General features: G+C 37.6%; 1 protein-coding gene across 1 annotated transcript; it reads left to right on the forward strand.

Moving 5' to 3' along the window:
• Positions 1 to 325: 325 nt before the first annotated feature.
• On the forward strand, positions 326 to 22,729 carry LOC145769013 (carbohydrate sulfotransferase 5-like). Its single transcript, XM_082580612.1, has 6 exons — positions 326 to 1,531; positions 3,250 to 3,523; positions 6,941 to 7,139; positions 14,397 to 14,566; positions 17,576 to 17,684; positions 22,304 to 22,729. Exons 1-6 carry the CDS (start codon positions 1,324 to 1,326, stop codon positions 22,727 to 22,729), a joined length of 1,386 nt encoding a protein of 461 aa, XP_082436738.1. The 5' UTR covers positions 326 to 1,323.
• The last annotated feature ends 239 nt before the right edge of the window (positions 22,730 to 22,968 follow it).

Here is a 22,968-nt window from a genome sequence, read left to right on the forward strand (position 1 = left end):
CGGAATGGGCCAATCACAGTTCACAATTATTATTAATTAATACTTGTATGCTGTGGGCTACTGACTTGTGTAGCCTAGAATTGGTGCTTGGAATATTTTTCATGGTTTATTGGGGGTTTTGCTGTAAGAAAGTCTGAATAGGCTGTTTATTTCAAATATGACAATTTTAATCTCCTCGTCTAGCCTACATCTTACGTACGTAGTAAAGTTTTTAAAACCATTATTGTCAATCAAGTATTTACAAACTCATTTGTGACATCATTATCGCCTTTCGGTCATATCAAAATTTTTTTTTTCTCATCTTCTAGTCAGCGAAAGTCAGTATAAGTTCAAAATCAGAGGCGTAGATGTTTGCTGTGTTACGACGAGCAAACTTTCCTAATTTTATGGATAAAGAAATTTTTTATGAGTTTCTGCGTTACTAAAATCTTTATCTTCGTTGGTTTGGGTGTCTACATTTGGTGACGATGCTAGCTCAAGTTACTGATGCTAAACCATAATTGTACAAAAAATCATTTTATAATGTTGTTTAAATATGAAATGTATGGTCGAAGCGCTTTATCAACAAGGGTCTGGAACTGTAACGTATTTGAAAAAGTTTTTGTCACCATTAACCTATTTTGTTCTGGCGTTCAGTAAAAGTAAATCACCACAACTTTTAGTTCAGTTGTTTTTATTTCTGACTACAGTATAACAGAGAAACTTTGCTTTACTTTCGCCAGATAAACGCTTTGATTAATTATAGAAAAGATAATAACCCTGATGAGCATCCAAACTATTCAGCATTTGGAGTGAAGTTTTCGCTTGTTAAAGTGTTGTTGCCTGAACAGAAAGAATATATTTTGTTCACATCATGGTAGTACGTTTTAATTTTGAGTGAAAATACTACACGAAAATCACACAATTTTTGAAGCGAAAGCGATGCAGAATCACTGCACTCCATTGATCGAAATGAAGTGAAAAGTTGTGTCACTGCCAGAGATTGTTTTATCTCTAGGTTTTGTTCGTAAGCACTCAATTCAGATTTAATAGGAAGCATTGAAAACAACCCAGGCTCTGAACCCTTGTGCTTATGCTCATTGCTCATGCATTGTTTTTGCAGGGGGATACCAAATCACCCTTCTTGTTGCATTTCTATAGCTCTAAAATAGCCTACGCTAATAGACATATTCATATTTTTAGGTCAGAATTTGCTTCCTGTTTTGACTTTCATGATTGGAACAAATTTAAAAAAAAATGTAGTAACACATTCAGGCTAATAATGACTTAGTTACTTTTTCTTAAGAAAATACCATAAACTTTCCTAATCTTTGCTTGGTTGAGATGACACTCTTACCCTGCTTATCAAACTACAAGATGAACAAGTTCAAATTCTTTGCTGTACAAATTGCATTGGCCGTGTTTTTATTTTGTGGATTGTTTTTGTTTCAACGTTGGAATCCTCAACACTTGTCGGGTTCAGCGACATTGTTTCTCGAAAACAAACACGATTCCAAAAAAGGGTTTATTGTACCACCCAAACAAAAGAAAGGTAAGTTACTTGTTCAATGTTCTGCTGTTAGTATAATTTGCAACTATACTTTAATATTATTTTGTTTCTTTACCGATGCTTAATTTCATGTCTGAAGGGAATAATTTTGGAGTATAAGAAAACTCCAGCTCGAAGTTCAATAGTAAGCAACCTACGAATTTTTTACAATAATTTTCTTACTCAACTGCAAAACCGTCACAATAGGCTACGCCCTCGAATAACTGAGCCTACAGTAAGTAGCTACTGGTACAGTAGTAAAAATAGCCTAAAAGACGTCGCGTTTGTTTGTTTCACGTTAAAGTTATTTTTTCTGTTTGGGTCTTACGGACCAACTGAAACATGAAACAATATTGAGGTTTCACGTTTTGGTCTTCTTGGAATGACGCCTGAGGATCATGTGTTGGGTCATACCTAAGGATCATATTTTTAATTTGTGCTTGAGCAAGGCATTCCAAGGACTGCTCTCCGGTCAGCGGCACATAGTGAGAGGAATAATTGACAAACAAGAAGCGGAAACTTCATTCTATTAATCTTAGTGACCGGGGCTGTGTTAGTGGTTCAAAGCTTTCTATAAGTAGGTTATGTGAAGCTGCCAGAATTAATGTATCAAACAAGTTTTCTCACTCCGAAGATAAAGATTCAACCAATTTTTTTATGTCAAATTAAATTTTGCGTCTGCAGAACAATTTTTTAAAAATATATATTGCATTTTTCCAGCTTTTAATTTCCCTCCGTTTTTACCGAAAATAGCTAAACGTAAGCATGGAACACATCTTATTTTTTGCTTGGTTGTAACAAACATAGTTTATAAAAGTGCTTAATAGTTTCAAGTATGTGTGAAGTTCGCAATTCGCACCTTCATAAATTAGCGTTTTGCAATGTAGATAAAGTAAAGGTCTCAATCCCATACTCAGTTATTGAACTTTGGTTACAAAAAAACAACACAAGGCGCAGTCTTAACAACACAGTCACCACCACGGTCAAAATAGCATTGGCGAATTTGACAAACCCCTTATTAAAACGTAATAAATCAAATACAACAATTAAACCACTTTAACTGAACTGGCAACTCTAATATTGACCCTTTTCTGAACGAAACTGATTTAGTTTGGGCACTCGTTCATATATGAAGCTGAAAGTTTGTGATCAGCCGAATTGGAGGACTTGGAGCCAATTTTTCGTCAGATTTGTGGAGGCTTGTTATTCCGTTGGGAGGGAAATACATGGGACTTTGGGACAACCAAAAGTGATGTAATTGATTGTTTGCTCCGTCGCGCCGCACTGATACACTGCAGAGGTCCTCATGCCCCAACAGGCCAAGTAAGCATTAAAACGCCCAACTCCCGTTCTCGATCGGTTCAGCGTAACCCACTCTCGTCTCTGAAGGTCAGAACCAAATGTGGGAGTGAGGAGGCAGGAGAGATATCAAATAATTTGGGCACTGAAAACTATACATGAAAAGAAGTTTCTTGGAGCAATATTTGCTCTTGAGAGATTATTGTGGTCAAATTCTTGCCTGTTGTGTCTATCCACCTACAATTTACAGATTCAATGTCTGGGCTGGACCAAAGTGAGCTAAATAAGACAGTGATTCTAATACGCGGAAGCTAAACTGTGTTAACGAAACACATTGTTAGACAAACTTAATATTTACTTTGCCGTATTTTTGTCAAATGACTCGTAATGTCTGCCCTTGCTGATCACACGCGTCTTTTCAGCATTAATTATTTTCACGAATCATCGTGCTGGTTCCAGTTTTTTGGGTCAGTTTTTCAACCAACGTTCGGATACCTTCTACGTCTACGAACCACTGGTGTTGTTTGGAAATCGCTGCCAAGACGAGGCAACCCACATGAGCAAGCTGGAACACTTACGCAACTTTATCAACTGCAAGATCGAGAACCAAATAGATTTATTCAAAAGAGTTAACATGTCGGACGCCACGAGAAAAAACTTGACTAAGACTTGCTGGTTGAGCAACTTCTGCTTCAGGTAACTAATACAGTAAGTTCATCAAAATTCTGCAAAAGTTTGATCACTAAATCACGAATAATGATCTACAAGTCAGCCCACGAACACAGTGAATTTGAACAATTATGGCATTTGTTCAGTGTTGGATTTCTACTCCCAGCCAAGTGGCGTACGCAAGGGTTAGGGGTCAAACCCCCATTGAGCGTGATATGTATTTATTTTTAAATCTTCTATTTATTAATAATTAGTGTTTTTTTACAGAGATTATTGTTTTTTTTCATCTGTGCAACTTATTAATGTTTTCTGTCTAAATCGTGAATATGGAAGATGTATTTTGTTATGATATATGGGTTATTACGCATCAATAGCGGACCTAGAAAAAACGTTGCAGGCACTGGAGTTTAAACTAAAGAAAACTTCTAAGAAAACATCAGCATTGTACTAGTTGAGATCTGAAGAAACATAGAGGTTTGATAGGGGGTTGCCTTCCGAAAATTTTGATAAATCTAATTTTTTGTAGTTGCGTTTTGCTTAAATTAATACCCAATAATGCTTTTGCATGACGCACACTTTGTATTAAACCAAATTCATAAAGTGCGCCAATTCATCAAGACAAAATTCCTTACAATCAGAATTTTACTTTGCCAGTCGTAAGTATCGCACTTACTAATATTCATTGAACGAATATTCGCCTTCAATGAATATTAGTAAGTACGATGCTTATTGCTTACGACCGGCAAGTAAGGCAAATTTTTGGTTGTGAGGTCCTCGCGTGGAGTTATAAGTATGTTGATTCATGCTGCTAGCCTATGCGTAATTGGCATCCCAAGTACCCTTTCATGCATTAAACCAGTGGTTCCCAACCTTTTTTTGGCTGTTACCCTAATCTCCAGCCTGAAGTGAGCCAATTAAACCCACAATCAATTTTCAAAAAAAAAAGTGTTTATTGCTACGTATTTCAAAGGGCCAACTTTGACAATCAAAGTGCAATAAGTTACAATACTGAATACAAGATGAAAATGCGTGGTAAACATTCAATGCGAAGGTTGGGCCTGGACTTCAGCCGCCAGGTTTATGACATCGCTTTCGACGTCTAGGCGATTGCGCTTCTTTGCCTTCATTTCGAAGACTATTGAAAATCCTTGTTCACAGCGATACGTTGTTGAAAAAGATGTCAGGATATTTAATACCAGTGTCGCTAACGTTGGTGCGTCCTGGAGTCTGCTAAACCAGAAGGGTTCCAAGCCTTTCCCCTTGAAATCAAGTTTCAACGCTTCGTTCATTCGGAGAGTACTAAATTCTTCCGGAATGGCCCGTTTCGGTGAGTCCGATTCGGTGAGTCCGATTCGGTTAGTCCGATTCGGTGAGTCCGATCCCTTAACGGGGGATTTAAAAATTTTTTTTTTAAATTATTGGGTACCGTAGCCTAATTATCATTGCCGTTTTAGGGTTAGGGGTTAAGGTTAGGGGTTAAGTTATCACTTTGCCATGAGACAGTCATCGTACTTCTGTGTGGTACAGTAATGCTTCGTATCTTTCTTCCTTCTTCTTGCACAGTTTCTTGAAAAGACGGCTGTTCAATTCCTTCGCTTTTTATAAAGTTTACAACCTTCACTTGCTTCGCTGTTTCTAAATCGGGTCTCGTTACCCCACAAAAACAGGCAAATTACCCCCAGGTTGGGAACCACTGCATTAAACGCAATAAAAGTTAACAGCAGCTTCATTGTCTTGAGACGCGGCCAAGTGGTTAAGAACGGCATACTGGGCACCGAAGTACAATTTCGACAGAAGTTCGATTCTCACTCAAGTCAAGGAAGTCCAAAATTCCCCTCAAGTTGGAAGTTCGTTTTCCACTTACGACAACATGAATAATTGGATATGCGCCACCGCTACGATAAAACCATGGTGAAACTTGATCGAGCATGGCATCTTCCATTTCCGTTCGATCCGGGCCTTGATAAATTTATAAATTCTCCACATCTTCAAAAATAATAATAGAAAAAGCAAAAATGTTGTTTCGCTTCTCGGAAGTCGAGTGTAGCAAGAATTGACAGCCATAGACAGTGGCGTACGCAGGATTTGCTCAAGGGGGAGGGGGCCATTGAGAGTAGCATAGCCAGGAATTTTGAAAGGGGGTATTTTGACGACCGGCGGGCGAAGCCCCACGGCGTTTTCGCTTAAGACGACACCCAGCGGCGGGGGGTCTGGGGGGCCTCCCCCAGAAAATTTGAAAAATTACTTTGAATTTGGTGCATTCTGAGAGCATTTTCAACAAAAATGTGGGTATGAATATTCCTGTAAAATGGTGCTGTCAGGTGGCATAGCAAAAGGATAAGATCATGTTTTCTTCGGCATTTTTCGGAAATAAAGCTAAGTCTCTATGTTTTCTTGTTGTTAATTCCTGGCTGAGATGTTTGAATGTTTGGTATTGGCAAAACTCGCTCTTTTAATGCAGTTTTGTTTAACATTAGGCTAGTTTTTTCAGACTGAAAGCATCATTCCCAAGCATAAAGAGACTGAAAGCATCATTCTCAATATCGTGACATCACACGCGTGCCAAGTGGGGTTGAACCCCCCCCCCCCTTGGCTACGCCACTGGCCATTGATATTCCAGACGTCTTCATGATATCCCAGTATGGTTTTAGTTTAGACTATATCCATTTTTCTCTCACTAATCACTATAATAGGCTTACAGAACACTATGCTACATTGGCATACCTGGGGTGGGGTAGGTGGATTGGGCCATGTATTTCGTATTGGCTTAGTCTATAAAACAACATTGTTACAGTAATTGCTTTGACAGAGCAATGCAAAACATATTAAATGCCTTAATCTACGTCATTAACTACTAAAACATTTTTAAGGGGGGGGGGGGGGGGGGCATGGCCCAATGGCCCCCCCCCCTGCGTACGCCACTGGCCATAGATATATGTTTTCTTCATGAGGCTGGCCTGATCAGTATCGTACTATTAATCTAAGCCACAGAGCTCTGGACCGCTGCTTTTATCAGTCAATCCCAAAAGTATTTTTAGTTACCAAATTGGTTCGTTTTGAAAATTGTATAAAACGTTCACTGCTTGCTATGTGTACATCACATTACAAAACGGCCACCCATACTTGTGTTGTACATAAGTTTGTCCATCGCGTGTTGAAGTAGCCAAATCGTTTGTGTTACCAGAACCTACTGTGAGGAACTTGTCAAATGTAAGGATTGTTGCTACTCTAGATGGTCAACGACATGGGTCCAGGTCAAATTCCTTATGGAAGTCCGTCCTTTTTGGGGATGAAATGCATTGATTCTTCAGCAATTTAACCATTGCCTCCCTCAGTCTTTGCGTTCCATTAATTTCCTCAGACTTATTTTACAGCCCTCAACGACTGGAAAGAATTGACTATGAAGATTTTGTATTTTTTAATTCCGGCTTTATTTTGGTGCAGACACAAAATGAAAGGATTGTGTACCAAACACTTTTGCCATCAAGGAAATCTAATGTCCTGTCGGGGATGCGAACCCGTGAACACCCGGTTAGCTTCTCGTAAGTGCAAAGCAGCCAATATCGTTGTTATCAAAGTGATCCGGATGTGCTCTATTGAACATCTGAGGCCGTTGCTGGAAAACCTCAAGTTGGACGTCAAGGTAACGCCTGTGTGACACTATTGCGTCTTTTACGAAAGCAATTTGTTTACCTGTGACATGTCTTAAATCCTGGATCGCAACTCAAAAGCAAGTCATATACTGATCATGCAAGCAAGTCATATGTTAGACAAGACGTATATTTGCTATGACGACAAACGTCAAATTTGATGCAATACTACTACAGTTGACAGTATGCTGTAGTTTGGTGTGAATATAATTTTCTTCAAATGCGAGAAAGCCTTTCTTTCACATTAGTGGCATGGAGATGGGCAAAGTATGGGAATTAGAAACCACGTTTTTTGCATTACATATGTGGTACACGGATTTTGGCTATTTACAAATTTTTCCACACAACATTAGGCTGCTGCTGTTGCTAAATCTTCAGCCGGATAATGAGAAGTCTTTGTCATGCAAGTATACTTCATGCTACCTAGTTTATCTGAATCGTGTAATCTGAAAGTCCGATTGTTAAGCCTCAGCTCTTTGCATTCAAACATTAATTTAATGCTAATGATATGACTGTGTTTAGGTCAGTAAGATCATGGCCACCTGGAGATGCGGCCTGATTTGTCACATTTTGCAGATTTTAATTACAGCTACTGCTAGTGTTTGACTGACCTTTTTTGAGATGCTTTTACTTTTTGCGGTTTCCTAATGACATAAAACTTTTTTGTTGCTTTGGGGAAGCAGTAGCAAATGAGAAAAAGTAAGTGTTATTGAAAATTAACAGTCTGACTAAAATCGTCGAAATCAAATTTTCTTTGTTTTTCAACATATGAGGATGTTGAAACCTATTGTGTCATCTGGGGAAAAGAATAAAGAAAGCGTAAAAATCTAATTTTTAGAAATATTTATTTAAACGTTCGCCCAAAGTTAGAAAAATCTGGAAATTTCTGCAAAATGTGACAAATCAGGCCGTATCTTTAGGTGGCCATGGTAAGATATATAATCATTTCCACAAGAATTGCCATGTGATGATTTTAACCTTTGTCACGATTTTTTTTATCTCTTACCGAGAAAGGAAAGGATGAATAACTTAGTTTAATGGGATATCAACAAAAAGCAGTCAATTAAATGGTCGAATAGCTCTACAAGTGAGATGATAAATAAAAATTCTTGAAGGACTTTAACCATGGCTTACTATATTACAGGCCTCCCAGACGCGCAGTGCCACCTAAAAACTGGAGGCGAGTGTTTTAAAACCACATTTAACGTGTAATTGGTACAGACCAATCATTTTACCGTTTTGCAACCATTTTTACATTTCTGACTGTCGAACCTACTACTTCTACACAGAATAAATGTTGCTAGATATTGAAACAACATAAAACAACTGATTTTGCTATAGGTTGTGTAATGCTTAGAAAGCATGCAAAATTGCGATTTAACCAAATGTCAACAAAAGAAACTTAAAGTTTATCAACATGAAAATGTATGCATTACACTCAATTCAACAATATTCATAAACAAAATAAACAAATATGCAGTTATATGCTGTGAGCGTTGAGTTTTCAATTGAGTTTTACATTACCAATTAATAAATTGTCACTTCTGGCAATATACGAAAGCCACATGCTAGCACAGTGATTCTCAACCTTTTTTCTTTTGTGGCCCATTTTTACCAAGCAGAAGTTTCTGTGACCCGCTATCCTGTTCACACTGTTGTAGTAGTTTAAAATCAAGGTTCGTATATGGTGCAATACAAGGCATTGATTGCAACACGCCACCGAATCTATAATTAGAACAAAAATTGCCACTCTGTAGTAAAGAAACAACAGCATCAGTCATTGTTACCACTATCAAAACTACTAAACTAACGCACAAGTGTAAAATTAACTGCAGTGAAACAAATGAAACTAAAATTTTCAATGAATCTAGAATTTTTTAAATAGTTCTGCGGCCCATCTCAAAATGTTTCCATGGCTGAGAACCGCTGTGCTAGCACAATCAAAACAATAAAACATATGAGGCCCTACGTTGTGGAAGTCAGACAAATTAGCATCAGTTCTGTAGTTTCAAAACTTTTAGCTTTGCCTCCTTGTTGCTACGAGGTGTGTACAAGCGCGAATGATTGTTAAACAAAATATTGCACAGTTTGTAGCATGCTGTTTACTTGCACAAAGCAAAAGAACACATAGAGATTTACGGCAAGTTACATTTGCCACTTCTCGAAAAAGTATGTAGCTGTAAAACACCCACTGGCAGACGTTATCGCCAGGAATTGTCAATCCCCCACGATTTATTTTTTTCATGTATTCACCGTACTTTTTGTAATAAAAACCGGTGTCATCAACATCAAAATTACTGTTTCACACAACATAACCAGCAATATACAACAATGTCATCTTACATCTGTAGGCAGTGAGCCCTCTAATTTGTCCAAATGTTCAAAGACTGTGCAAACGTTTTCTGACATAGAAAAATCACATTTCAAGCAAGAGTGACAACCAGCATTAGCACTTTTTAACAGGTTTTTGTCTATGCCAAGAAGAAGTTTGGTTTTGTAAATATCAACTTTTTCAAGCACTTGCTGTGCAGTAACAAAATATGCACCACCTGAGCCCTGGCGCAGTTTGCCAAACTTTTTCTGAAGTGCATAGGTAGAAAACTTTTGCTGAAAATCTCAGATTTTTATGCCTGTGTGCAAGTAAACAGCATGCTGCAACCCTGTGCAATATTTTGTTTAACAATCATTCGCGCTTGTACACACCTCGTAGCAACAAGGAGGCAAAGCTAAAAGTTTTGAAACTACAGAACTGATGCTAATTTGTCTGACTTCCACAACGTAGGGCCTCATATGTTTTATTGTTTCATTGTGCTAGCACAGCGGTTCTCAGCCATGGAAACATTTTGAGATGGGCCGCAGAACTATTTAAAAAATTCTAGATTCATTGAAAATTTTAGTTTCATTTGTTTCACTGCAGTTAATTTTACACTTGTGCGTTAGTTTAGTAGTTTTGATAGTGGTAACAATGACTGATGCTGTTGTTTCTTTACTACAGAGTGGCAATTTTTGTTCTAATTATAGATTCGGTGGCGTGTTGCAATCAATGCCTTGTATTGCACCATATACGAACCTTGATTTTAAGCTACTACAACAGTGTGAACAGGATAGTGGGTCACAGAAACTTCTGCTTGGTAAAAATGGGCCAAAAAAGAAAAAAGGTTGAGAATCACTGTGCTAGCATGTGACTTTCGTATATTGCCAGAAGTGACAATTTATTAATTGGTAATGTAAAACTCAATTGAAAACTCAAAGCTCACAGCATATAACTGCATATTTGTTTATGAATATTGTTGAATTGAGTGTAATGCATACATTTTCATGTTGATAAACTTTAAGTTTCTTTTGTTGACATTTGGTTAAATCGCAATTTTGCATGCTTTCTAAGCATTACACAACCTATAGCAAAATCAGTTGTTTTATGTTGTTTCAATATCTAGCAACATATATTCTGTGTAGAAGTAGTAGGTTCGACAGTCAGAAATGTAAAAATGGTTGCAAAACGGTAAAATGATTGGTCTGTACCAATTACACGTTAAATGTGGTTTTAAAACACTCGCCTCCAGTTTTTAGGTGGCACTGCGCGTCTGGAAGGCCTGTAATATAGTAAGCCATGACTTTAACGAATGGCTCAACACTTCCAACAAATAATCAAAGTAACAGTGAACAGCAATAGATTCCAACGCTTGTAAAAAAAGCTTCTCATATAACTCTAATCTTGATCACAATTTATAATAGCACCAAATCTCATCTACTCGTATTCAATAACTTCAACTTTCAATTTTTTTTGCCATTTAAAAAAATGATCTCTCAATCAGCAATCATATCACTATACTCTCTACTTCTATAATTCTAACTACAACTACAATATCTTAAGCAAATTACGCCACTATTTATAGCAGGTTTGTTTGGTCTACTAGTAACTTCGAGAAGGTATGATAATGTTACATCATAAGAACTCATTGTTTTGGTCAAGTTTCACTGTGACGCATAAACGTCTTTGTGACGTCATAACAACCAATACCTGGCAAATCCTGAGAAGCAAGTTGGCAAGCTTCCAGACTTGCACGTACGCTGAAACTTCTAGAAATAGGCAACGTTACATATAAGGATTTCGCAATCAAAGGTCACTATAGGACAGTAACCGATAATAACATGTCGTATAAGAATTTTACAATTAAAACAATACTCTCGGTCAAGACATAATGTAGCCTGTCGTGAGGCTTCGAATATTGATTGTGACAACCTTGGCCTGGCATAGCAGCGGCGATAAGAAAGTCACCGTATATCCAACAAGGAAACAAATCAATACTTTGTTTTCTTATTTTTCCTAGGCTAACGTTCACAACAGGATTTCAATAAAATTTTATAATTGATGTTGCAAAACCGATTTTTGTTCTTTAGGACTTGCTGAGTAATGTTCAAAACTTCCTTTTCTTTTCTTTATAGTTTTGGCCGTCGTCGGTAACATCATAGTTTTGGTAAAATCAGTGGATAGACCAAATACAGAAAAATGCATCTATTAAATACTAAAAATGGCCATGTTCATGCACAATGATGATTGAAATGCTATGTCGGTAAAATCTAGAACAAGCACTTCTGCTACAATCAGTGTTGGGCGCGATAACTCATTTTTCAGTTAAGCGATAACGATAATAATCGATAAACGAAAAATGCCTCAAGCGATAACGATAAACAAAAAATCAAAAAAAAGTTAAACGATAAGCGATAAATTATCGCCGATAATGTCCGATATCGATAAATTTTTTTCTTGATTAGCGCTGCCCCATCCCATGCAGCACGAACTGTTTTCATCAACATGACGAAAAATCGAACATAATATAGCCTACTGTAAAGGGACAAAACTTTTTGTATATAAGTTTTGCATGAATAGAATCGCAACAGCGGCAGTAGGTATCGAATCTTCAACCTCTTGATCCAGAATCAAACCACTGAGGTAATCGCCGTGCCTATAATTATACCTTCAGATACCAGTTGGATGCTTTTATCAATTGAGTTACACTGCCGCTTACGTGCAGTAGGAAAAATAATTAAATCAAATGAAAATACCATAAAAAATTCCAAACTTTGTATTTTGCTTTCTGCTTAAAGGGCTGTTTACAGCAAAGTCAGCAATAATTAAAAAAAATTCCAAAAAACGCAAAATGCTTGAAAATTTATCAGTAATCTTAAACGTTACTGTGAAATCCATCAAGCTTGTCAAATTAGTCGTGTTTGTTTAAAAACAATAACATAATTATCGTAATTTACTGATAATTTCAGATAATTTTTTTTGTTTTCTTTGTGAACACCTTCATTAAAGCAATGGCAGAACGCTGAGTTGTTGAGATAAGAATTACAATATAGGCACTGTATTAGTGGGAATAAAAATATTTGATTGAGGTAAGCTAGGTCGCATAGGTAAATGAGAAAGGTTATACTGTATTTAGCATAATTTTACCACGCAACTCGATGCGCCTATGGTCATGCAAAAACTACTACTGTACAAGATGCAAAAAATGTGATGTCGGTCTGCAACTCTGCATGTCAAATGCTTCAAGCAATATCATATTCCGCAATGACTTGTTTCAGTGATATTGTGTTACTTTGCTAATTTTCATCTTCATATTTTTTGAACTTTCATTTCAATAAAATGCTCGATGACAATAATGACATGACAAGACATGAACAAGACATTTCCCATTTATCACTTTGAGCGATAAGTAAAATGTAATAACGCTTAAGCATTACGCACAAGAAACTTGTGAAATTTAATAACGGATTTGCCTATCGTCTTATATATAGGACGTTTTTTTTCTCAAAAAGTACAAACACAATTAGGAAAAAAATAATTGTGATATGTTCTTTTTCTCAAAAAGTACAAACACAATTAGGAAAAAAATAATTGTGATATGTTCTTGGTCAACAAGAGACTTGTTGCATGCATTTCATTGCATTGCAATTTGCAACTCTAAAAATTATTGTGTTGTCAGGGCCGTCGCTGCAGGGGACGTGCCCCCTCCCTTGACAACGACCTGTGCACATACACTTCAGGCACTGAAGAAGAACTGGTTTTAATTTTAGTTTCATTAACTAGGTGGCTAGTAAAAACATTACTTTTTATGGTCTTTCCACTTGTGCGTTGATCCGAAATAAAATTTATCGGCGATTAATTATCGGCGATAATCAAATATTGCCTTTGGCGATAACGATAATTGAAAAAATAATTGAGCGATAACGATAAGCGATAAAAATTTATCGCCGATAATTATCGCCAATAAATTATCGCCGATAATGCCCATCACTGGCTACAATCTACTTCTACATCATCATGCTAAATCCGCATTATGCAAAAGTTTAGCAATCAATGCGACAGAAAATCAGAAACTGGTGACAAAGATTGGTATAACTGGAAAACCATATCTATAGTTAGGCTATAGTTTTTTTTCAAAGTCTAAAGTGGAGGAAAAAATTATCCATTTGTTTTCTTAATGATTACTTCTGTATTAGGTAGATCGCCCACGCCCATTCGAGGAAGTGTCTTAGTACCAGATCTCCTTTTCCAGTTAGCTTTTCCCGCTTTTGATATTACAGTAGATGTGGTTGTCTAGTAATAAAAGCATTTGTCCTAAATTTCACTGACACAGCATTTCAATCCTTACCAAATTATTCAACTGTTCACCATTACATGCACGGACTAGGCCATTTTTAGTATTTAATAGTGGCATTTTTCTGTAGGTATTTGGCCTATCCACTGATTTACCAAAACCTGTGAAAAATAGAGGTTTTCAACATCTATTGACTTTTAATTTAAAATCTAATTTTTCGTTTGTTTCGGGCCAGTTGTACGGCTATCAATTTATATTGCAATTTTTTCGTTTCGAGTCAGTTGTGCTGGTCCCGCAACATAAATTATAAAATTTAATTGAAATACTGTTGTGAATGTTAGCCTAGCCAAACGATTAAAGGTTTAAATTTTAGGAAAAAAAATATTGATTTATTTTCTTTGTGATTGCTTAGCTGTATTAGGTAGATCGCCCATTAGAGAAAGTGTTTTAGTACCTGATCGCCTTTTCTAGTTAGGTTTTCCCACTTTTGATTATACCGGTATCCACAAGAATTTTGTACGAGCCTGTGCTGGTCACATTCATTTGCATTCTTGGTCTGTTCAAAAATAACGGAGGCTATCCACGAGGTGAAAATGAAGAAGCCCTCGTCCTTTCAAATTGATGTTGCTTTTTTTCGATTTTTAGATTATCCATCTTATTAGGGACCCACGAGGAATTTACAATTCAAGGGAAAATCTTGGTATCGGAAACCTTTTGAAAAGTGTTGCGTTGACGTGCAATGAAACTGTAAATAGCTGGAAAGTGGCAGTGAACGAGAAAGATAACTGGTTGAAAGATAGATACAAGGTAGTCAGGTATGGTGGGCTTTTAAATAATATTTGTAACATCAAAATAGGATTTTTCCCATATAATGCTGACTATATATGTCTCCCATTGGATACTCAGAACTTTTCCATTCCTTTTTGTTACATTTCCTTTGCTTTCAAAACTTTTAAATATTGAAACATAATTGACTTAAGTTGCAATACTCCTTATTGGAGGAAAAATGATGTCGTAGTAGCTTTTCCTCCTATAATAATGATAAAATTTATAAGATTCTACATATTCGAATAAAGACCTGATGTGATGATCCCTCTTTTAGGGTGAAGCAGGCTGTAGAGGTTTTAGAAAGTAATATCTAAATTTGATATAATTTGCTCTGCTGGGCTTTGAGCACTTTTTGTAGTATTTTTTGTAATAAGTAAAAAAGTAATAATAATGTAAGTGTTTTTACATAGGCTAGCGCTGTATTCATCGCAGATATGCGTTGCTCGTTAGCGCTTTTAAAGCAATCAGTGCAGCCTTGTAGAGGAGCAGCTCACAATGGTCTAATAATAATTATTTCCATTCGGTTCCTTCGGTTGTTTCCTCATATGAAACATTTAGTTACTTTCTGTATTCCATTTTGAAATACTTCTTGCATTTTCCATAGCTTGGCATGGTCGTCGTCATCTACATTAGTAAATGTTCAATCAAATTTAGCTTTGTACGGCCGCGTTAGTGCTTTTGCGGTAATTGCACAGAAGATGCAGCGTTGAGGTTTGGAAAAAAAAGAAATTTGAAATTGGAGTTGTAGAAGTGCGCAGCTTAAATGTGGTATTTTACACTTTACAGCACGAACGTAGAGAAGGTGGTAAACAAGGACAAAAGTACAATATCAGTGAAAACTAGCACAAGTCAATGCTTTAAGAATTTAGCTTCAATATAGGGTCGGACAAAGAGATAGGTAAGACGAAGAGACTTTGCGCTTTAAATTAATTTTCTCTAACGATCATAATCCTCCTCTTTTCTCTCCAACCTAACACTACACATGCCTCTCGACCGGATTTTAAAAAGATACACTCGATCTTCCTCTGCCATATAGAGATTTTAGGTCGGGAATTACTAAACTGGATTCATTTTTGGCATATCCGCCATATTAGAAGGGCAACTTTTTTCTGAATTACAAATTGTATACCTCTTACAGGGTTTGACCTTAATTTGTTTTCGCACTGACCAACCGGACCAGTGGCTCACTATTTGCACTGGTTCGCACGAGATCGCACTGGTCCGTCCCATTTACTGATAAAAACAAGATTGTCGTGGGAAGCACGAGGCCAACCCAGAGAAAACCACCTTAAAACGACAATAATGAATGGTGGCAATATCAGTAACAACAGTTTATGGAGGCAAGACATTCAATCTGTGTTGAGTCTTCAATTTACTTGGGGCTCTTCTTCAATTTCTGAATCCGATGATGGGTCATAATCGGAATCTGATGACGGGACGATCACGGGGTCATAATCGGAATCCGATGTGTGTTTGTCTGACCTTGTAAACACATAGCCAGTGTCGGGCCTTCTTGACCTCACAGATAAATCGTTTGCCAGCCATGGATGTATGGCAGGTTTGGGGTCGAAATCTTTTATTTCTGCTGACTGTAGCTGGATGGTCAGAAGATCAGTTACGTGGTCAGCCCGGAGCCTTGACTCATGGGATTGCTTTTTTCTTACGATTTAACATGTGATCTTGCGATTGCCTTTTTCTTACGGTTTAACACGCACGGATCACGTGTTTTGTTGTTTGAAGAGAAGCGCAAAAGAGAACCACGCACTCTAAACGATCAAACGACATAATATGATGATATTGTCGCACTGGACAGTCGGACCAGTGCGAAACGATTCGTACTGGTCCGCGGGGAACTCGCACTAGACATTGGCCAGAGGACCAGTGCTAGGATCGAACCCTGCTCTTATAGCTTATACAAGAGAAGTGAAGTCTGCAATATTAGACGTTCGTGAAATGAACGACTGATATTGCTGAAGATGTTGGACAATGGACATATTGACCGCCAGTAGCGTTGCAAAGAAAGGTTCATGGTATTTTTTGACTCTGGATGATTTCAGGCCGCAGAATCTTTCTACATACCCCGAAACCGGAAGAAAGCGGCACAATTCTGCGTTTTTAGAGTTAATATGTTCATTTAAAGCTCTATCTGTTTCTTGTTTTTTTTAAAGCAATCCTTTGTTTCACTCCCTTTCTCTTGTTTTTGCTTCTGCGGTTCAGGGATGTTGCGAATGCAGGCTTTAAAACTCATTTTTTTCATTAAGCCTAAGTTTTCTTCTGAAATCACCGTGTTGGCACACCGCACTGGAACCTGAAACACGTTGCTGAAGAAAACATGACTGTTTGTTGAAAAAAGATGAGAGTAATACAGACTTATAAAACTGAGTACAGTAGTTAATCGTCAATGGGTTTACCTTTTTTTCACGCAAAAAATATTCATACATAACATAAATGAACAAGTAAAAAGTTCAATTAAACGTCGTATAATTCAAACATATAGGTGCCCACTAGCAAATTTCTTGGGAGGAGCAAGATGGTGCTCAGACGGCAGTGGTTGTGTAGTTTAATTATTTTGTGCTGATTGAAAGTGACTTTTCATTTGAATCACGATGAAGCAAGTAAAAAATGAAAAAAAAATCTGGTCCCCCGTGGACGGGCTCAGGGAAAAAAAACAGTCTTGTCACATTTTTTGCTACGATTTCAATGCCAAGTTAAATTTTCCATCCTCTTAGTGTAACTTTGGTTAAGGTGCAATGCCCTGAAAAAAATGAGTCAAAATTTAAAAATTACTGGTGTAATAAATGAAGAAAGTTTTTCTCGGCTTGTTTAATTTTCTTGACTTTTTTTGTGAAAGCTAAACATCCACAGTCCACACTATAGAAAACGCATAGAAATGCTTGGTAGGTTGATTATACCATTAATTGGACTTTCGTGCTACAAAAAATAAAGTCCTTTTGCTTCCTCAATTTTGCAACAGTCAATGAAGAAATATTTTCCAGATATGAAGATGTTTGTTTGAACCCACTCGAAATGGCAGATCAAATCTACCGGTTTGTCGGCCTGAGTTCTACACCGGCGATGAAGCGATGGATCGAAACCAACAGCGAGGTGAACCGTTAGTTCTTAGTAATTTTTTTCCTGCATTTTGTGTTGTCACTTTTTATCTTGAGAACTCTTGGACACTGTTACTGGCGCGTGCCACTGGTGGATATAATAGTAATTCCTAGATTTCATCAGTGGCGTAGCGTGACCGCTTTGGCTGGGAGTTCATATTTTTTCAATGAGATTCAAACCTAGGCTACACAATTACTTTGCATTAGTTCCCACTTATAAAGCCCACCAAATTAGTAAGTTTATTTGGTCCGATGCAATTCTGCCTGAAAGCCCAATCTTCGATCACATTTGGCAACACCTACACCACATAGTTGACATATTTCTCAAAGTAACTGTTTCGTCACAAACTATTTATTTGTCTGTAATTGTAACAGATGGCAAAAGAACTGGGGCTATATTTTAAAAATCAAGAGGGCGTATAGGCTAAAATGTATGAAAAATTTTAAATCTAAATTTTACAACAAACAAAAGAAATTCAATAAAATACGAACATATACTACTTCTGTTCAAATAAACTTTGATCAATCAATTCCAGTTTCAACTTCCACAGGTTTTTCAAAAGTTACAAGTGGAATAAATTTTTGGCGATTTAAATGCAATTATTATTTCACCAAAGTGATGAAAATGCGAAAAAATTGTATATATTAAAAAAGCAAATTAAGGAGATAGATTATCATTGTAACAATTTGTACAAAAAATAACTCTATGGAAGTGAAGTAGTTTTGATGATACGAATTTTAGTATAAATAATGTAAAAATGGTCTGGCACAACTGTTTTTAAAAATACAGTTAAGCTACCGGTACTACTCAACTCATAATTTTATGACAAAAATAACTAATTTGTACAATTTAAAGTTGTATTTTGATAATAATTAATTAAATCTCAGTCCAGAACAGCATTACAGCATTTGCATTACTTTATACGCCACATGGTAGCCTACAGGGATGGAGGAACCATTTTAAAAGTAGGTGGGCCCAAAGGCGTAGCAGTCAAAGTTAATCAAACTTCTGGGGGGCTTCGCCCCCCAGACCCCCCATAACATTGTTGCATTCCTAATCCTTTAAATCGTTCATACATTGTGTTTTCATGATTGCCTTTTGTGCCAACCAGCAAAAAATTTCGGTTTTTGGGTCCGATTTGGCCAAACAAATTACAAAATTGCTCTATAGCGCTGTACAAAATATGGCGATATAGGCTACACACAAATAAAAAGGCAATATACACACACAGTTATAATACCAACTGGGAGAAATAATCTGCAGCATTATACAGTAGGCCTACGTGCATGCACTGCATAGTATGTAATGATATCATTGTTTTAACCTCGGAGAACAATTAGATTGATTTATAGATTACTCCACCAATCACACGCAACCACACGCCACACCCACACGTGCTTTCCATCAACAGTGGGCTCAACAGAAAAGTTTGAAAATTAGATTTTATCATTGAGCTATCAAAGATAACACAGCAAACAAAATTTTTTTTTTTTTTAAAGACACGCATGTGAAAGTCATTGTAGGGTATTTCGAGGCCCTTGATTCCGAAAATGCACTTTTTTTTTAATTGGCTCTAGTTTTTAAGATAGCCTACAGCAAAAACATTTTTTTGCAATTTTGAGCCCCTATAGATTTAACATCGTGTCGTTTATTACATAGACAAAACTGAAAGTAATCCTAGGCACATTTCTGAGTTTTATAAACGCCATTTGAAACCAATCACCTTAATATATTTGTTGACTTCAACAATATCAGACTTACTAACTAAGCTACTAAGTACAAATAAAATACATACGGTACATTGTTTTGCTTAACAAACTAGACGAATAAGCAAAACAAAGCCATCGATGAACAAACGTAATTCTTTATTATGGTAGGCTTACTATAGGCCTACTGAGCAACACCCATCAAGGTACGAAGGCCATTTATATAAATAAAGTAGCTGCTTAAAATTTTATCCTTGTTACGGAAGAATGTAATAGTTCGAAATTCAATTCCTGGTAGTTTCGAAAATTCGAAAAAACGAAGTGCATTTTTGGAATCAGGGGCCCTGAAATACTCTAAAATGACTCTCACCTTTTGTGTCAAAATTGTTTTGTTGGCCTGTGTAATCAAACTAGTGTGTATCAAATGAGTGAAGAGCTTTTTTTTGGAACTCCTTCTCTAATTTTCCGTTTTCACTACCTTTTCAAAGAAATTTGGCTTTCAAAAGTGGGTGGGCCAGGCCCACCCAGAAAATAAAGTAGGTGGGCCCAGGCCCACGAGGTTCCTTCATCCCTGGTAGCCTATCAAACTTTCGTTAATCACAGGTTAAAACTTACTTCAACATGCCAACAGCACCAAGTCTAACATATTGCCAGGCTAACGTTCCATAACAGGAAAAGCCGTAACAAAAACAGATCAAATCAGATACTACCAAGGAACTAGCCACATAACATGACCACGACAAACAATCAAGGGACACCTTCTATCACTGAGCTATCAAATTCCCTCAACGACCAAGAACGAGCCCTGCTCAATAAAGGACCGAAATTTGCCATCAAGAAGCAGCCAGACGAACAAACTATACTGAACATAACATCGTTCGTTTGCAAACTGGCATACCAAGCCCGGTGGAGCGAATACATCGCAAATAAGCACCGATCTACCAATGATGACGACAATTCATCGACAAGAATACTGCGGTTTCCTCGCAACGACGACCTTCACAAACCATCGCAAGCGAGTGAAGACCTAGAACACAAGCTGCGAATTGCGCCAATCAAGCTCCAAGACATTCTGAAAACATCTTTCCGTAGTAGCTTCTCAAAGAAGGATTTCTCGACCATCAAAAGCTTAAAAGCAAACGACATGACCTATCTCCCCAGCAACAAGGGCGGTAAATTTTGCAACCTCGAAACAGAACGCTGCGATGCAGCGGCCCAACAACTCCTGAGCGACCCAAAAGTATACAAAACTTCAAGGATCACAAAAGTGCAAACCATAGAACGAAAGCTTAACAGAACGTGGAGGACTATAGCCACCAGAGCTCAACTACCACATCACGTGACCAGATGTTACATCACCAACTCAAGGTGGCCACGATTTTACCACCTGATCAAGACTCACAAAGCACCTGGCATCAAGATTCGTCAGACATGACACGAGACACCCAGAGAAAATTCAACTTTTCCTTCAGCCTGGACGTGACAGCAATGTACGTACACCTCCGTCCCCCCTAAGGAAGCGACCAATAACGTGATCCAAAAACTATCGATAGGAAGAACACAACTCTGCAGCCCGTTCCACCCTGAAGATATCGGTTCCTTTCTCCAGATTATCTTTCAGAACAATGTCATATTCAAGAAGGAGTTTTATAGCCAAGTTGACGGTCTACCAATGGGAAACGTCGTATCTGGAATCCTTGTCATCCTCTTCATGAACATCCTTGAAAAGCAGACACTGCGGAGCCAAACAAACCTCATCCTCTACAGACCAGACGTTGTCGACACATTCTTGCTGACAGTCAACAATAGAGAAGCCTTAGCCATCCAAAATGCCCTCAATCAAGCGCACTCGGCCATTAACTTTGAAATTAGGCTGCGGCAGACAACGCCATCTCACCACTGGACTTCACCATAAAGATCGACAAAGACGACACAATCCACCACGAGTTCTACCAAGAAAAAGCAAATACAAAACTACTGCTACACTTCGACTCGACGCTACCCACAAGTACCAAGAAGACTATACTCCCAGGGGCAAGTTTAACTGATGGGGGCCCGGGGCACTTTTAGATCGGGGGGCCTCTGTGCAAAAAGTTTTTTCGCGCCGTGGGCCCGAAAAAATTTACAAGGTAACTTGAAAATCATTCACGCTGTTGCTAAAGCCTTTACGCCAAGCTCAGTCGCCACATTGTGATTAAAAATTAACCTTGAAAGAAAAAGGAGTCATTTTGCAGAAACTTCAAAGGCTGAGAAATAATAATAACACAAAATCACATTTTTCCACGTCGGGGAACCCTTCAAAAAGGGGTTCATTTCTTGAATGACTGCAATCAGCTGATTCGCAAGGAATCGTAGACTATGTCACGCATGATTGCGTCATTGTTTTTGGAAAGTGGAATACGTTAAAGTGCCTACCGACTTCAACACCATTCGTCGCAGCAGATAACTATAGGAAACTGTGTTCCAAAAGCAAGTGCAATTCGCTATTACCACAGCAAACTCGCAGCATCAGGCTAAAACAGGTCGTTAATATCTACACTGTGAAGTAAGCAACGATTATGCTGCTAAAAGCGAAACTCAATCTACTGTATTGCAAATACGATATTAGGAGTTAAAAGAAAGATAGAAATTCCACTCAAAATGTTTGAAGCGAGCACATGAAGGTAGTCAGCCGTAAAGAATAAATTCATAAGGGTTTTAAAAGGGCAAGCAAACTGATTTAAATAAAAGTAGTTTAAACGATCATAAAAGTCTGCAAATTTAAAATAAAAAATGTTGCATTGGTAGTGACAGGTGTTCAGTGAACATCTTGAACACCTGGAAGTGGAATATACGCCTCCGGATTTTATTTACTTGAGAATGCATTGTTTTTTATTTTACATCGGCTACATTTTTTCTGTCTTTTAGGGAAGTCTTATGAGACTTGGCGACGCCAGAGCATACGCTATTTTCGGAAAAGTTATGAAACAAAAGAAAAGATATCAAAGGAAGAAATCCACAAAGAAAAGACGTTTTATGCGAACTATATTGAAACCAATCTCTGCTTCAAAAAACAAAATAGGAAATGAGAAAAATTGGAAAACTATTATTCAAAATGACCCATACACGACTACGCGCAACTCCAGCGCCAATTGGCGCAAATGGACGTTGGAGTTAAATATCCGCACGGTGTCTGCTATTCAAGAATCCTGCCGGCAAGCGCTTTGGACGTTTGATTACGCTCCAATTATGACTGAGGATCAACTTCACACCGCATCGACAGATTTCTTCTACGACTTCTGTCCCAATAATTCATTGACATTTAGTAAATTAACTTGCAACGATCTCGTGTAGCTTTAGAATAGTAGAAAGCTTCTATCTTGGTTAGGTTTCATTTCCAATGCAGCTTCTTATTGATGAAATTGCTTTCGCGGTTGTCAATCTGATGCCACAAAATCATACCTCAAGTCAGTAACAACACAAAACACTGTTCTTTTCCTTACCAGGGATTTCTTGAATTCCGGGATATCCAACTAGGTGAGAACTTCCTACAGCGCCCAGTTTTTTTACATTTTCATAAATTTTGAAAAAAG

Source organism: Aplidium turbinatum, chromosome 4 (assembly GCF_918807975.1).
Source record: "Aplidium turbinatum chromosome 4, kaAplTurb1.1, whole genome shotgun sequence".
NCBI lineage: Eukaryota > Metazoa > Chordata > Ascidiacea > Aplousobranchia > Polyclinidae > Aplidium > Aplidium turbinatum.